This window comes from Osmerus eperlanus, unplaced genomic scaffold (assembly GCF_963692335.1).
Source record: "Osmerus eperlanus unplaced genomic scaffold, fOsmEpe2.1 SCAFFOLD_254, whole genome shotgun sequence".
Taxonomy (NCBI): Eukaryota; Metazoa; Chordata; class Actinopteri; order Osmeriformes; family Osmeridae; genus Osmerus; species Osmerus eperlanus.
In genome coordinates, this window is record NW_026911928.1 from 1 (window position 1) to 14,929 (window position 14,929).

General features: G+C 50.1%; 2 protein-coding genes across 5 annotated transcripts; both read left to right on the forward strand.

The window, feature by feature from the left end:
- Positions 1-77: 77 nt before the first annotated feature.
- Positions 78-3,122, forward strand: LOC134016780 (transmembrane protein 94-like). The gene is made up of 8 exons (XM_062456076.1): positions 78-172; positions 270-355; positions 542-624; positions 954-1,117; positions 1,204-1,298; positions 1,492-1,586; positions 1,688-1,858; positions 2,299-3,122. Exons 6-8 carry the CDS (start codon positions 1,510-1,512, stop codon positions 2,369-2,371), a joined length of 321 nt encoding a protein of 106 aa, XP_062312060.1. The 5' UTR covers positions 78-172; positions 270-355; positions 542-624; positions 954-1,117; positions 1,204-1,298; positions 1,492-1,509; the 3' UTR covers positions 2,372-3,122.
- A 2,517-nt stretch (positions 3,123-5,639) lies between these two features.
- tdrkh (tudor and KH domain containing) lies at positions 5,640-14,841 on the forward strand. 4 transcript variants are annotated; one of them, XM_062456074.1, is made up of 15 exons: positions 5,640-5,872; positions 8,475-8,614; positions 8,902-8,993; positions 9,193-9,394; positions 9,573-9,712; positions 9,822-10,128; positions 10,394-10,560; positions 10,855-11,036; positions 11,123-11,187; positions 11,403-11,554; positions 11,791-11,901; positions 12,091-12,145; positions 12,426-13,693; positions 13,992-14,043; positions 14,159-14,841. In XM_062456074.1, the coding sequence occupies exons 2-14, from the start codon at positions 8,494-8,496 to the stop codon at positions 14,028-14,030; spliced, it is 2,901 nt and encodes a 966-aa protein (XP_062312058.1). In that variant the 5' UTR covers positions 5,640-5,872; positions 8,475-8,493; the 3' UTR covers positions 14,031-14,043; positions 14,159-14,841. The 4 variants fall into 4 exon arrangements, with proteins under 4 accessions (XP_062312058.1, XP_062312056.1, XP_062312057.1 ...); XM_062456072.1 differs by lacking the exon at positions 5,640-5,872 and adding an exon at positions 5,900-6,913 and having other exon boundaries at positions 8,469-8,614; XM_062456073.1 differs by lacking the exon at positions 5,640-5,872 and adding an exon at positions 5,900-6,913 and having other exon boundaries at positions 8,469-8,614; positions 12,447-13,693.
- Positions 14,842-14,929: the final 88 nt, after the last annotated feature.

Genomic DNA, 14,929 nt, shown 5'->3' on the forward strand with positions numbered 1-14,929 from the left:
CACAAGCATACGCACAGTAAAGCAATTGGACTGCCACATTCACTCCACCACACACACACACTACCAACGTGTGTGTGTGTGTTTCCGTCCCAGGCACGTCACACCTCTTACGGCATCCGCAAGTGTTTTCCTGTTCCTGCTGCAATGTCAACTGAGCCTCGTTGTCATCCAGGTGACTCACACACACACACACACACCACACACACACACACTCTCTCCTGTACTGGACTATTTAAATTGTGACACCTACTTGTTTCCTGTGTGTGTAGTTCCTGGCCTGCCTGGCCCAACTTCCTCCACCCATGAACATCACTGATATCCTCTGGCTGTCCTGCTTCAGCTGCCCTCTGCTCAGGTGCACACACACACACACACACACACCCTCATACACACCACACACACACACACACACCGTCATACTTGCACACACTCGCACATACACACACACACACTGTCATACATGCACACAGTCTCTCTCACCCACAGACACAGATAGACAGTGTGCCTCCATGTGAAGTGTGTGTGTGTGTGTGTGTTGCAGTGTGTCGTTGCTAGGCAAGCCTCCGGACAGCGCTGTGATGGACCGTGGCCACAGGCAAGAACCTGGAGGCTATCCCTAGGAAGGTATATACACACACACACACACGCACCAGCCCTATCCCCATCACACGCACCAGCCCTATCCCTCACACGCACCAGCCCTATCCCTCACACGCACAGCCCTATCCCTCACACGCACCAGCCCTATCCCTCACACGCACCAGCCCTAATCCTTACACGCACCAGCCATAATCCTTACACGCACCAAGCCCTATCCCTCACACGCACCAGCCCTAATCCTTACACGCACAAGATAATCAACTTGTGCGCGCGAGCCACAAAAATATCACATTCAGGACTTGAGCGACTCGCAGCGTACATACCTTCTATGATCATGTCGTCACTTCCTGCAGACACAGAACTTCTTCCTGCTGTGCTTCCTGTTGCGGTACGGCCTGACCGTGTGTGCCTACCTGCTGGGGTTTGGATTCACCCTCAACCAGGTGTGTCTCCATGCCAACAACCTCACCCTGGCCGACAACACCACGGTGTCCTGCTTCCACCTGCTCACCGCCAGGTAACATATACACTCACATATATAATATTTATATACACACACACACGGACAGACACACTCACTGCCGTGTGTGTGTGTGAACGCAGCTCGGCGGCGGACGCCCCTCATTGGTTTGAGGAACTGTCCAATGGCCTGCTGCTGTCCCAGAAGGTGATGGCAGGGTTCCTGGTTCTGCATACAGGTAACTCCTCTTCCATCTCCTCCTCCTCTGCTCATTATATAAACTCACTGGAGAACCCAGGACTCAATAACCCTTTTTTTTATTATTCTCTCTCTCTCTCTCTCTCTCTCTCTCTCTCTCTCTCTCTCTCTCTCTCTCTCTCTCTCTCTCTCTCTCTCTCTCTCTCTCTCTCTCTCTCTCTCTCTCTCCTCAGTGTTCATCTCTCTCAGCTATGTGCAATCGCTCCCAGCCCTTGTGGAGGAAGAGTCCCTTCAGCAACACCTGGTGGTGCCTCACCGTCCCTGTGGTGTAAGCATTTATCTCTGTCTCTCATTCTCTGTCTCTCGCTCTCTCTGTCTCGCTCGCGCTCTCATTCTCTGTCTCTCTCCCTCCCCCCTCCCTCTCTTCAGGTTGTTGGGCCAGCTGGTTCAGGCTACAGTGGACTACCAGCTGTGGCGGGACCGGTCCAGCCCCCTGACCTTTGACCTGGGCTCCGTCCCCATGCTGGCCTGGCTGCTGGGGTCTCTGTCCACGCTGCTGGTGGTGCTACTGAACGAGGCGGTCAAGCTCCACGAGATACGGTACGCTCACACACACACACACACACAGACATGCACAAGCACACACACACTCATACACACACGCACAAACACTCATGCACACAGAGGAAGTCTGAGGGGGAGGAGAGGAAAAGGAGGATGGAAAGAGAGATGAGGGTTGAGGTGAGTGTGACACAGATGGTTTGGGATTATGTAGGATTACGAGTTGTAATGGAGGAGAAGTCATGTAGATGAGATCAGAGAGCTGGCTGCATGGCTACAATCAATCACTATTTATTTATTTATAGAGGACATTTAAAAAAAAAAACCTTGGTTGACCAAAGTGCTGTACATACAGATGTGTGTGTATGTGTATATATATCTCTCTCACGAGAGCTGTGTGTCTGTGTTCAGAGTGGTGTTTCTATGTGTGGAGGGCTGTGTTTCTGTGTGTTCAGAGTTGTGTCTCTGTCCCCCTGCAGGGTGCGTGTCCGCTACCAGAAGAGACAGAAGCTCCAGTTTGAAACCAAGTTGGGAATGAACTCTCCATTCTGATTGGTTCCTCCAAGGAGCACTGAGGCACGGCAATACAGGGAACCAGCCTAGTCACTGTTCTCTAATTCCCCCCCCCCCACCCCTCCTCCTCCACTGATGGCCAGTAGGAGCTGTTTGCTACCCAGACTTTGTTTTATCAAATTGAAGATGGAAGAAGGAAAAAAAGAAAATCCAGAGTCTTTTTCTTTTGTTTTCTGGTTTATGAAAAAGGACAGACATTTTTATTTTATTTTAAGGAACCATTAAGCCTTTTTAACAGCATGGAGAATGTTGTTTTCTCTCTTTCATAGACATCCCTTTCACCTCTCTCTCTCTCTCTCTCTATCACTCCATCTCTCTCTTTTTTTTCCCCCTCCTCGTGTTGCTGAGAGACCAGCTCTCCTTCTGCATGTTCTCTGCTCCGCTGCCCTACAGGGTCTCCCTCCAGGGAATACCCCATCAAAACACTGTCATGTCTTTATCTACTGAAACTCAGTGGGCTTGTCTCCACTTCCACAAGGAGCTTGGCCCCATCGACATGACTCCGCAGAATACTGTCGTGGCCTGCCTTCAACTCACAGATCATACATGAATGTCTATGTGTCTTTGTTAGCATCAGCAGCACTGAATAGCTGTGTAGCCAGCCTAGCCAAGCTGCAGGGATAGGTAGATATGTCTCAGTTCAGGGGTGTAGTCTACGCGATATGCAGGGATGAGCCACACACACACACCAGGATTTCCTGGACGACCACTGTAAGGAGTGGTAGGTGGGGGGGGGGGGGGGGGTTGGGCGGGGGGGGGGTTGTAGACAATGGTGTTGCTAGGGTATATGGTGTTGCTAGGTGTGGCTGGGGGAGAGGACAGGGCTGCCTAGAAGAGGGGGATTCTACTGTTTGTTTGGTTTGAAACTTTTTCTCTAAGCATTTAACAGCATCAAATGGCCTTCTGGAGGCTGGACTGTGACTCTGGTCAGGACTTGATATTTGCTAAATAAGGATGCAAGACAATGGTCTATTGTGCATTGCATTACAGCAGGCAAACCTGCTGTAATGCAATAAGGAATGAAGCTAAACTTCACCATGAATGAATCACTTTGTATAAATATATCTGTGGAATGTGTTGGCATGCCACTTTCTTTCTTCCTTTTCTTTTTTTTTACTCGCAGTAGTGTATCCAAACCAAGAGGAGATGTGTTTACATTCTAGAAACCTCCTTTGTGTAGTGGCTCTGTATAACCCACCCCACTCAACCTCTCCAGAGAAGAACCCGACGTTTTGGCCTGGAAAAAGTGGAACTTGTCCCCGAGATCCACTCCGGAACGAGGTGACCGGGTTCCGCGGGTGGTGTTCTCGAATAGTCGTTCTGAAAGGTGCTTCATGTCATTCACTTGCCTTGCTGTTTCTGATGACACTGACTCGCAGCCAGGCTACCCGGGCTGTTTGTAATATTAAACCCGACCGTAGAAATGATGATATAGTGACATCGATGGATGTCTGATTAGGACGTTCTGCAGATGTGGACAGACCTGTCTCATCATTATTTCTGTCTTGTTTGACTGCATTTGCAAGTTACAGCTATGTGTTTCGACTACTTCTTCCCAGGTGGTCATCTGACAGTTCATTTCCAAGTTGGCCTCTCTCTGTCTGTCTTGTTTTTCTCTGTCTCTCTGTGTTCGTGTCTCTCCCTCGCTCTCCTTTCTCTCTGTGTCATACTGTATTTTCTGTCTCTACCCAGCGGATCTGCAGTCTGTGTAGGCTCCATCTAGTGTCTGTTATGGCCTCTTCTAAAGCGGACGTCTGTATCTTCCAGCACTCCAAACCAGGCATGTCCGCTAGTTCTCTGTACGGCTGGTGAATGTCAGGCTAAACACATCCAACAGGGGCTTATTGGTTTCCACTATGTGGTGCCTATCTTTCAGCTCCTTCCTCAGATGTTGCGTTCTGGTATGTTCTGCCTCTGCTATGTATGAATGTGGGCCGACAGTGAGAAGGTCAGTGATGCGTTGCTGACAGGCAGTCACACTCATCCCAAGATAGCACAACAACAAAAATGGCCGCCTAGATTATCTCCTCGGGTGCTGGGTACACCTGTGCCCTTCGTCGGCGCGCCACGCTTTGTGTCCTTTCTCTTTTTAAGGACACTAGCTGGATCGGTTTAAGCACAGTGGTTGCATGATGGGATGTTGGAAGCGAGGGGGTGTTATATAAGAGCACTGAACCAAGGCATCGAGGCCTTGCGTGTGTTTATAGGGGACGGCGTTGGGCACGGCTGAGTGAACAAAGGAGTTAGAGGAGAAGACACTCAAAAGTGAGGTACAGCCATTTTTAAAAGGATTGTATACAGTGCAATGCATCTGTGCTTTTGGATAATACATGCTTTTTCTTTTCTTACACAACAGGGTGCAAAAGTCTGAGACCAGCAGTCAAGATAGTTCTGTTTTGCAGTTGTTTAGAATGTAAAACTATTCTTTTTTTATTATTGTAGATTTTAACAGTTAGAGGGGAAACATTGACTCTTTGAAAATGTACGTGCATTTCAAAATATCTATGGATTTGGTGTCCCCCTTTTTTTTTACTGACAGATTACATGGACTTGTGTAAAACCTGATGACCTGTTATCTCAGCATGATCCGACAATGTTCCAAACAGCTTCTAGTGATGTCACAGAATGCTTGGCATCTCATCCCATCAAACATGTAATGTGGCCTCAGACCTTTGGACCCTACTGTAATCATTTTTATTTCAATTTCTCTATGCCGTTCTTTTATTATTATTTTAATAAATTGTTTTAAAGTATGCATGAGTAAGACCCAATGGATGCTCGTCATGTCATGTTACTGTAAATTAAGTTCCATAATGGTTAATTTATGTTGATTACACAATGTGAATCCAATGGAGCATGCATGGACTGCAGGAGATTCCTCACTGCACTGACACAGTTCAGACATTCAGGCTTACCCCCTCTCCACACCCGCTAACAGGGGTGGAGTTAGGCCTCCTCATCATACCCATGTTCATGTAAATGCTTTGAGTCGAACCCTGTGTCGAAATTGATCAACTTTAAGGAGAAAAGAAAAGTGAGGAACTATTTTGTGGTTGTTTACAATGAGATTTATAAATGTTGTATATTTTGTATTTTTTTAAAAGGTCTATGTATAATTATTTCACGTTATTGCGATTTATTTGTGATTCTCATGATAATAAATATTCTGTCTCTTAAAAAAAATAGAATAAAAAAAGGCCTGTTATTTGTGTCAAATGGGTAATCTTAAATGTTCCACATAGAATCCGGGTGGCTGTCTTCGTAACTCCGCCCCGCCCACTAATGTTACCCTGGCTCCAATAGCAAGCATACCCAGGGAAGACCTACATTTAAATATTTTGGACACTGCTTTACCTCACCACCTCGGCGTATCCTGGTTTACTTAAACGTGAGCGTTCGTCCACGCAGGTGCGGAGAGAAGTTAGTAGGCTACTGTGTTGCAGAAAGCGACCAAAGGAGAGGTCTATTTGTAAGTGTCATGTATATTTCCTCAACTACATCTTTGTTGTCGCGCATATTACATTTGACCTTGACGTTGATTAACACGTGCAGTTAGAAAGGTAATGCCTAGTGTATGTGTACACGCTCAGCTTCTAATGGAGGGCAACATTCAGTTAGCTAAATGTATCGATCTCGCTAGCTAGCTGGCTAAGACAGTGTTGCCCATATTAAAACATCGGTGACTGTCGACAGTAAACTGCGGGTTTGATGGCATCAATATACCTGAAGTATTGAGGCGGAATGCTCAGCGCTTTATTCTAACGTGGCATATAACGGTATCCTGCATGCTAGTTCTGGTCGGAATTGCGATGTGCCGTGAGAAAGCCTTTACATGCTACTACTAGCTAGGCTAACTTGATCTTTGCGGTGCCCTTTTAGAATGCACTTTCCCTGGCCGTTCCTAGTGTCAGAATGCAGGACATCATGCAACTTGAAACCTGCGTTCTGAAAGACACCTATTGAAGTAGAAGGCGCCGTTTAAAATAAAAATACAAACTCGGTAGACTGTTAATTTAGCGATTCAAAGTCACATTGCATTGCAGGGTAGTACAGTGCACCAGGCGCTGGCAACTACACAGACTACAGACATATCTGGATCAGTATAGGCCGAACTGACAGACTATTTTAGAAGTGAAACTAGCGACTAACAAGCAAACATACTATGGTATACATTGAGCGCTTAGGCTATGTCAGTTCAGTAATTTAATCACTTCAGGTTTGAAATCCTGTGCTTTGATTTGTCTGCTTTATACTTGTGGGTCACGTACAATTATATCTTTGATGGGGACGTCTTGAAAGTAGATTTAATTGTAACTTCGCTGGCTTGTTTTATGGAATTCTTTTTCACCTGTTGTCTGTCTTGAATGACTCCTTGCCTTCGGGAGTTGAAAGACCGTAAAGTGAGACCAAATTCTAGGAGGAGGGCGGTGTGTCCGTTCCGTTTTTCCGCACCAGGATGGAAGTGGGCATCTCTAAATCCCAAGTGTTTCTCAACTGCAGTCCCCGCTCCCTCCTCTCCCAGTGAGAAACACGTCTGCATGTTGTGTGCCCCTTATCTCGGCAAGCTGGCTCGACCCACCCTGGGCGACGTCTCCGCCACGGTCGTTGGTTAACCTCCAGTACCCTAATCTTACGACTGCCTTCATAGAGTTCCCAAAAGGAAAGCATTGCGTAGTATTTGAATCTTTCGAGACCTCAGTGGAGGAACTGGAGATGATCCAACGGCCGTGGAGGTTGTTGTGTGTCGCTTCTGCATAGCGTACCCAATCTGGGATGCGGTGAAGTTTCACACTCGTGTGACATACACACACACACACACTGCATACTAAATACCACCTTGGCTACTTTTGAGTGTGTCTGTCTACATGTGTGTACTTCATGGCACATTAGCTGATTTGAAGTGCGGGTGTGTGTGTGTGGGTGCAAACGCACTTAATGTCACTGGGTGTGTGTAAAGTGTGCAGTGGTCTAGCCTACATCAGCCAGGATCTGATGGCAGGTGAAGAGCTTTTGAGAGAGAATTTGTTTGGTTTTAGTTGAGTTAAAGTCATTCAAATTCCCTGTGTGTGATTAGCTAGGACTGCCCTGTGTGCTCATGTCATCACTGCATGGCCTATTGCTGTCATTCCCAGCAACAGCACTTTGGTACATCTGTGAGATTGTATTAACTGAAGTAGCATTAAACGAGAAATTTAACTCACTAAAGTTGACCGGAAAGAACTCGATATATTATAGTTCATATAGACTGCGCCTGTAAATATCCTCTTGAATGTAATGGACTTAGGCTACTGAAAGCATGTTGAGTGTAGGATTTGATTACAAGGCACCGATAGTGTCAGTTCTGCTTGTCTAAGGAGCTGTGCAGCAATGTCACCCTCTGCTGGTCAGAATCACAGAAACAGTTACATTTGCCAACCATGTTAACTAGGGGTGCTCCAATCAGGATTGCTAGAAGCAGTATCAGCTGATACCGAGTACCGATCACCAATTCAGGGGTCTATTTGAAGCCTTTTATTTTATCATTTAGCCTTATCTATTTAACTATTCTTAACAACAATGTATATTAAAGTGGTCATAGAATTCAAAACCGAGTTTACCTTGTCATAGTTGAATAACGACAGTTCGGTGGGTAAAATCAAAGAACTTATATTGACGATGAAAAGTGTCAGCATTGGAACACTGCATTTACGACCATGGTCCATTTTCAATATTGAAAAACTTCCAAACTTCTTCTTTGTAATTCCCCTGGAAGTACACAGAGCAGTGCGCAGTTAAACTAGTGTCTGAGGTCTGTGCAAACCCTGAGATTGGGGCGTGACAAAGGTACAGACCAGAGCCAAAAAAGGATGAGCCACCTTTGTGACGTCGCAGAGGTGGCTTTTTGGAAACGGACCGTTTTACAGCGGCTGTTTCAAATTGTGAGATTTGCATAGGAAAGAAGTGTCAAGGGACCTCGAGGTTCACTATATGTCCATTTTACCCACCGAACTGTCGTTATTAAACTATGACACGGTCAACTCGGTTTAATGTTAACTCAGGTGTAGCTCCAGACAATGATCTGTACCTGCGTGGCTAGGTGGAGTTTCCCCCTGGCCAGTGTGATGGAGGCGGGGTCTAAAGGCACGCTCAGCACAGGCAAGATGGCGGCGCTGGCGGCAGGGCTGTCGGTGGGCGCCGCCACGCTGGGATACATCGTCTACCGCTCCGTCAGCAGCAACACCCGTGAGTCCTTCCTCTCTCTCCATCTTTCCTACCTCTCCTGCTGCCCACTCCTCCCCTCTCTACCTCTTTTCTCTCTGCCTCCCTGGCATGCCCCCTTCTCCTTCCTTCCTTCTTCTTTCCCCTCCTTTTCTGCTTCCCTCCATCCTTTCTACCTTCCCACCTTCTCTCTCTATCCTTCCGCCCTCCTTCATCCTTTCTTCCCCCCTCCATCATTCCTTCCTTCTATCGCCTCCCTTTCTCCTTCCTCCCTAAACCCAACTCGTGTGTGTGTGTGTGTGTGTGTGTAGCTGAGCTGGCGGACCCGGAGAGCTCCAGGATGACTGTGTCGTTGGAGGTGTACCGGAACATCTCTAGATACCAGGCAGGCTTCCTGGACCTGGTGAGTGCTGCCGTAACACACACACACACTCACACAGGTACCAGCCCCACAGGTACCACATGCGCGCACAGACACACACACACACACACACAGATACCAACCACACACAGATGCCAGGCACATGGGTACCCACATGAACCCATCCTGACTCTCTATGTCTCTCATCTTCCCGCCCTCCCCCCCCCCCCCCCCCCCCCAGGTGAGCCAGCAGTCGGGGGCCCAGGTGAGGGTGCAGACGGAGGGGGGGGACCCCAGCTCCCAGCAGGCCGTGTATCTGCAGCTGCGGGGCTCTGCAGAGCAGGTTCTGCGGGCCAGGTGTGCTGTGGACAAGCTGGCCAGTGACTGTGAGCCCACCTGCCACGCCATGGAGGTCCCCTACTCCGCCTTCGGGCGCATCATAGGTGAGTGGGCGGGGGGGGGGAGAGAGGGCCGGGGAGGAGAGGTTGGAGAGAAGGAGATAGTTTCAGTTACATGCCACTTATCCGTTGCACTTCCGTGTGTGAGACAGAGTGAGAGTGTGTGTGTACGTGTGTGAGCGAGGCACTGAAAGGCTGCGTTTACGTTTTCTGTCGTTTCCAGGTCGAGGCGGCGAGACACTGAAGTTCATCGCCAGGACAACGGGCGCCAAAGTGAACTGTCCTCGGGAGAGGGGGCGGAGCCTGGAGGAAAAGGGCAAGGTGTCCATCACAGGGACCCGCCTGGAGGTCAGGCAGGCCAAGGTGAGGGCCAGAGGCCACGCCCACTGCCTCAAGCCTTGTGGAAAGTGTAGTTCCATACATCCCTTCAGCTCACACAACTATAGCTGAGCCGTGTCGATGTTTCTTACAGGAAATGATCCTGGAGAAGGTTCTGGAGGACCAAACGGTGAGGATGAGAATCTCCCAGGCTTCCGCCCGTCGCCAGAAGAGACGACCCCATGACCCGGAGGTCACCGAGGCCGAGTCCCCTCCCGAGCCAATCAATGAGGCTCCATGCCCTGCCCAGGGGGAGGGGTTTGTCCTGGCCAATGGGCCGGCAGGAGAGCCGGTGGGGGTGGGGGATACGGAGTGTAAAACCTTGAATGGGGACGTGAGACAGGAGGAGGAGGAGGATGTCGTCTCGCCTGATTCCCTCTCTGACGTGTCCAAGTTTGAAAGTAAGACACCAGACTCGATCAGGCTGCTTAGAGAGTGTTGGTAGACTCTTGTTAGGCTGGTCTATACCCATATCCTTTTCCTGTCCTATGACCTTTTTCAGGTCTTTCCTGTCTATTTTCCTGGCTTATTTAGTGTCTCTTTCTTTTCTTATTTCCCCCATTTCCTGTATAATTTACGGTCTCGTTTTCTATTTCCTGCCTCATGTATTTCCTGTCTCACTTCCATCCTCATTTCCCCTTACTTCCTGTCCCACTTCCTGTGCAGTCCCCAGCCCTGACCTGAGCTTCCAGCCGGACGAGCACCTGGAGGTATACGTGTCAGCCAGTGAGAACCCCCACCACTTCTGGATCCAGATTCTTGGAGTGCGCTCCCTGCAGCTGGACAAGCTCACCCAGGAGATGAGCCGTTTCTACAGCAACGAGTCGCTGCCCGTGAGTCCGGTCACCGCGGAAACCGCCGCTGCTGGTTGTGTGTGTGTGTGCGCCTGTCCTGTCCGTGTGTCCATCCGTCGTCTATTGGTCGATCCAGGCTCAATATAGAGATAACTGGTAATGGTGAATGCCATGCATGGATGGATGGATGGGTGGGTTGATGGATGTATGGTGGGAAGAAGGATTAAATGGTAGAAGTGAATGAGGAAGGATGGATGTGTCATGGCTAGCTGGGTACAGATCAGATTGTCTTCCTGGAGCCTAACTCTCTCTCCTCCCTCCCTCCCCCTCCAGGAGCAGCGTGTGGAGGCCCTGGTGGTGGGGGACATCGTGGCGGCTCCCTACCGGGACCACGGCACCTGGAACCGGGCGCGGGTGCTGGGCGTGCTGGGCGGCCCGTCCGGCCTGGTGGACCTCTACTACGTGGACTACGGAGACAACGGGGAGCTGCCCCGCGACAGCCTCCGCAGCATGAGGTCAGAGGTCAATGGGTGTCTTGCGGATGTATCAACCAGGGTTGTGGCTGGGGTCATGACTGGGGTGTGCTTCTCTGCTCTCTTAGGAGCGACTTCCTCAGTCTACCATTCCAAGCCATCGAGTGTAGCTTAGCAGACGTCAGTCCGGCAGGTAAAGTGTGTGTGAACAAGTGTGTGTGTGTGTGAACAAGAGTGTGTGTGTGTGTGTGTGTGTGTGTGTGTGAAAAAGAGTGTGTGTGTGTGTGTGTGAAAAAGAGTGTGTGTGTGTGTGAACAAGAGTGTGTGTGTACACAAGAGCACCACTACAAGTTGTTAGACACCACGGATTGAGCCCCTGGAGACACAGTATGTAACCCTGTTGTGCAGGCGAGGTGTGGAGCGAGGCAGCCATGGATGACTTCGACCGGCTCACCTACTGCGCTGAGTGGAGACCCCTGCTGGCCAAACTGTGCAGCTACTCCCACTCTGAGGTCTCCTCCTGGCCCAGTGTCAAGCTCTACGACAAAAGCCAGGGCAAGGTGTGTGTGTGTGTGTGTGGGGGGGGGGGTGTTGATGACAAAGTCTCAGATAATTTACGCAGCATTTGTAGTTTCAGTGTCTTTGATTTAAACCCCTTACATTTAAATGTTTCTGTAATTATTACTTGCCTGTGCTCTATCGCTCTCTCTTCCTCCCTCATTTCTCTCACTCCTTCCTTTTCTCCCCCCATCTCTCTCCTTCCTTTTCTCCCTCCCATTCTCTCTCTCTCTCTCAGGCTGGGGACCTAGGGGAGGAGCTAATTGCGCTGGGTCACGCTGTGCTTTGCCAGTATACGGGGAACGGGCATGGTGACCGTGACGATGCTGGCTCTCTACAGAGGATGCTGGTGAGGGGGGGGGGGGGTGCAGGTGCATCTCTATAGTCGCCGATCATTTCCTGTCTCAAGTACATGATATCTGAGCATGTTTTCATCTTTTGTTAGTTTTTACCTTCATTAGCTGGAGGGGAGGTGGCGGGGGGGGGGGGGGATTCAAACTGATGTGGTGATGTCTCAACTGTCTCTCCCCGTTACCAGGATGACGTTACAGGAGCAACATCTGAGCTCAGCCTGTCCTGTATCAGCCTATCAGGTGAGATCGGTTCGTTTTGCTCATCTGTTGCTACGTGTAAAATTGCACACAGGGCAGAAATCAAACTGCTTCTTCCTAACGAGCAACACTGAACTCAGAGATGGTGTCAACACCTCAGGTCGATTTTTGTTTTTTTTCCCCCTCTTATCTCTTTTGCGCCTGACAAGTAACCTTTTTTATTTGTTATTGCCTTCCTGATGAAACACAAGATGTCAAGTCACCTGATATCTTTGCCCCCGTCCCTGCATAACAAATCTTAATTTGGTGGGGGGGGGGGGAGGGTGGCTTACGCTGTATCAAGCTACACCCAACCAGGGTGAAGAGAGGGTGTCTGGGCTGCAGACTCCATCGTCATTCTCCTCCCAGCGCTCCCCGGAGGTGCAGCGGGCCGACGTGGACGACAGCCCCTCCCCAGGGCTCGGCCCCGGCTTCTTCCACTCCACCCCGGCCCCCCGTGCCCTGCTGGGCCTGGACTCCTCCATTGCGGAGACTCCCGGGCCACAGCCCCTGTCCCCGGACCAGAGGGCCCCGGACCCGCGCTGCCACACGTTTAACCAGACCCCCAGCCTGTACGCGGAGCCTGTTCTCAGCCTCACGTACACGCTTTCTGTCTCCCTCTTACCCTCTCCCTCTGCCTCCTCTCTCTCTCCCTCTGCCTCCTCTCTCTCTCCCTCTGCTTCTTCCCTCTCTCCCTCTGCCTCTTCTCTCTCTCCCTCTGCTTCTTCCCTCTCTCCCTCTGCCTCCTCTCTCTCTCCCTCTGATTCTTCCCTCTCTCCCTCTGCCTCTTCTCTCTCTCCCTCTGCTTCTTCCCACTCTCCCTCTGCCTCCTCTCTCTCTCCCTCTGCCTCCTCTCTCTCTCCCTCTGCCTCTTCTCTCTCTCCCTCTGCCTCCTCTCTCTCTCCCTCTGCCTCATCCGCCTTCTCCCCCTCTGCCTCCACTTCATCGTCCGGTCCGAGGAAGGCCACCCCGTCGATGGCGTCCGTTACGCTCAGCGACGACGTCTTCCTGGAGCGTGCCAGTTTTGAGCACAACTCTTCCCTCTCCTATTGGTCCTCGGGGGCGGGGCTTGTGGACCAGAGTAGCAGTGGAGGGCGGAGCTCCACCAGTAAAGGAGTTGGCTCTCCTTTCTCCTCCTCTCCCAGCCAGGAGATCTGTGGTCTGGGGAAGGGAGGAGCTGGCGCGGGGGGTGGAGGTGGGGGTGTGGAAGTACTGGTTGGAGGCAGCAGCCTGGGTGGAGGCAGCAGCCTGGGTGGAGGCAGCAGCCGGAGTGGAGGCAGCAGCCTGGGTGGAGGCAGCAGCCGGAGTGGAGGCAGCAGCCGGAGTGGAGGCAGCAGCCGGAGTGGAGGCAGCGCTAGCAGCAGTGATGTCATCTACATTGGGACTACGCAGCTGCCAGAAGTAGATTCCAGGGAGAGGAGGGATGAGAGCAGGAAGAACGGGAGGAAGGCACAGTCACCCAGACAGGAAGCTGAACTGGGAGACCAGACTTCCAGGAAGTCCCGGGGGGGAGAGGTGATGGACGTCTCCCTGAGTCGAGCCCTGACGGAGGTAAACAAGAGCTTCAGCAGGGGCCACGGACACACATCACACCCAGGGGCTTGGCACTCTGCACGACTCACCTCAACAGGACGCTGGGTCTTTCTGTAGCCGGCTGACAGGCACTTCTCCTCACGAACCAAGGGTGGCACCGAAATCTTGAAGTCGACTTCACTTCTCTGTGTGGTGGGGGGAAATCACCCAGGGAACATCCTGAATCCCCTCCCCCCTGCTTTCTCATCTCTAGGTTGTGTGTGTGTGTGTGTGTCATGTCCATCGTCGCTAATTCCTGTCTCTCTGTGTGTTCCAGAAGTCGCGTCGATCTCAGGAAGTGTTGATGACGTCATAGAGGACGAGATGACGTGAGACCAAAGACGTCAAAGCGAGCCTTCACGGGTCAATACACACGATAAGATAAAGGAGCACTGGACCCCATACTGAACTCCGTTGTGTTTCTGTCTTCTGTCTCGCTTCCAGAATACTGAACTGACCGTCCACTCTGCTACAAACTCTGAAGAAGCAGACCTCCCCCCCCCCCCCCCCGACTCCAAACCGACCACCCCCACCAAAGCCCTTTATCAGGAAGCCTTAGTACTTGAATGTGTGTTCAGCAGATCATTCTTCCAGACAATTTTCGTTGCACTGTTGTTATCGACTCCTGTCCCTGAAAAGGGTCGGATTCAAACCTCTGTTCCTCACGCCGTTTATGCTATTCTGTTGCCGCTCTATGCTTTGTTTGCCTTTATTATGTGTATACCTTCATACATTGAAACCGTTGAAGTGCTTAGGAGAGCTACCAGAAAAAACGAATTCCAGTATTATTGATTGATTGTTCAAAGCACTGTGATATGAGCCATTGGACGTTGAAAGGCCACCTTGGCAAGTGTCGTTTTGGTTTTTATTTTCGTTTTTCTATTTTTGAGTAAATTAAAATGTAAGGTCCCATGCGCTTTAGATGCTGCTTAAGTTGTAAGACGTTATGAGGGTGAATGTTGTGTTCTGTAAGAGGAAATGAATGTTATCAACAGAAACAGAAATTATATTCACTGAACTGCATAAATATATTTACAGATATAAGCGGTGCAATTGTCAAGCACTGCATGTATACAGTCATATCATTGCAATGTATATTTACAAATAAAGCTATAATGTTACGTTTATTTCTGAATTATTTAGTTTTATTTCGCCACAACCCATTGCATTGTGCCTAACTTTTCTGTGAAATTGAAACGGTCATTTATCTAACTT

Coding starts and splice junctions, on each gene's coding strand:
- LOC134016780 (XM_062456076.1), top strand. CDS start 1,510: ATGTGCAATCGCTCCCAGCCCTTGTGGAGGAAGAGTCCCTTCAGCAAC. Junction 1,587..1,687: donor TGCCTCACCGTCCCTGTGGT/GTAAGCATTTAT, acceptor CCCTCTCTTCAG/GTTGTTGGGCCAGCTGGTTC. Junction 1,859..2,298: donor GTCAAGCTCCACGAGATACG/GTACGCTCACAC, acceptor GTCCCCCTGCAG/GGTGCGTGTCCGCTACCAGA.
- tdrkh (XM_062456072.1), top strand. CDS start 6,849: ATGGAAGTGGGCATCTCTAAATCCCAAGTGTTTCTCAACTGCAGTCCC. Junction 6,914..8,468: donor CCCCGCTCCCTCCTCTCCCA/GTGAGAAACACG, acceptor CTGCGTGGCTAG/GTGGAGTTTCCCCCTGGCCA. Junction 11,555..11,790: donor ACGACAAAAGCCAGGGCAAG/GTGTGTGTGTGT, acceptor TCTCTCTCTCAG/GCTGGGGACCTAGGGGAGGA.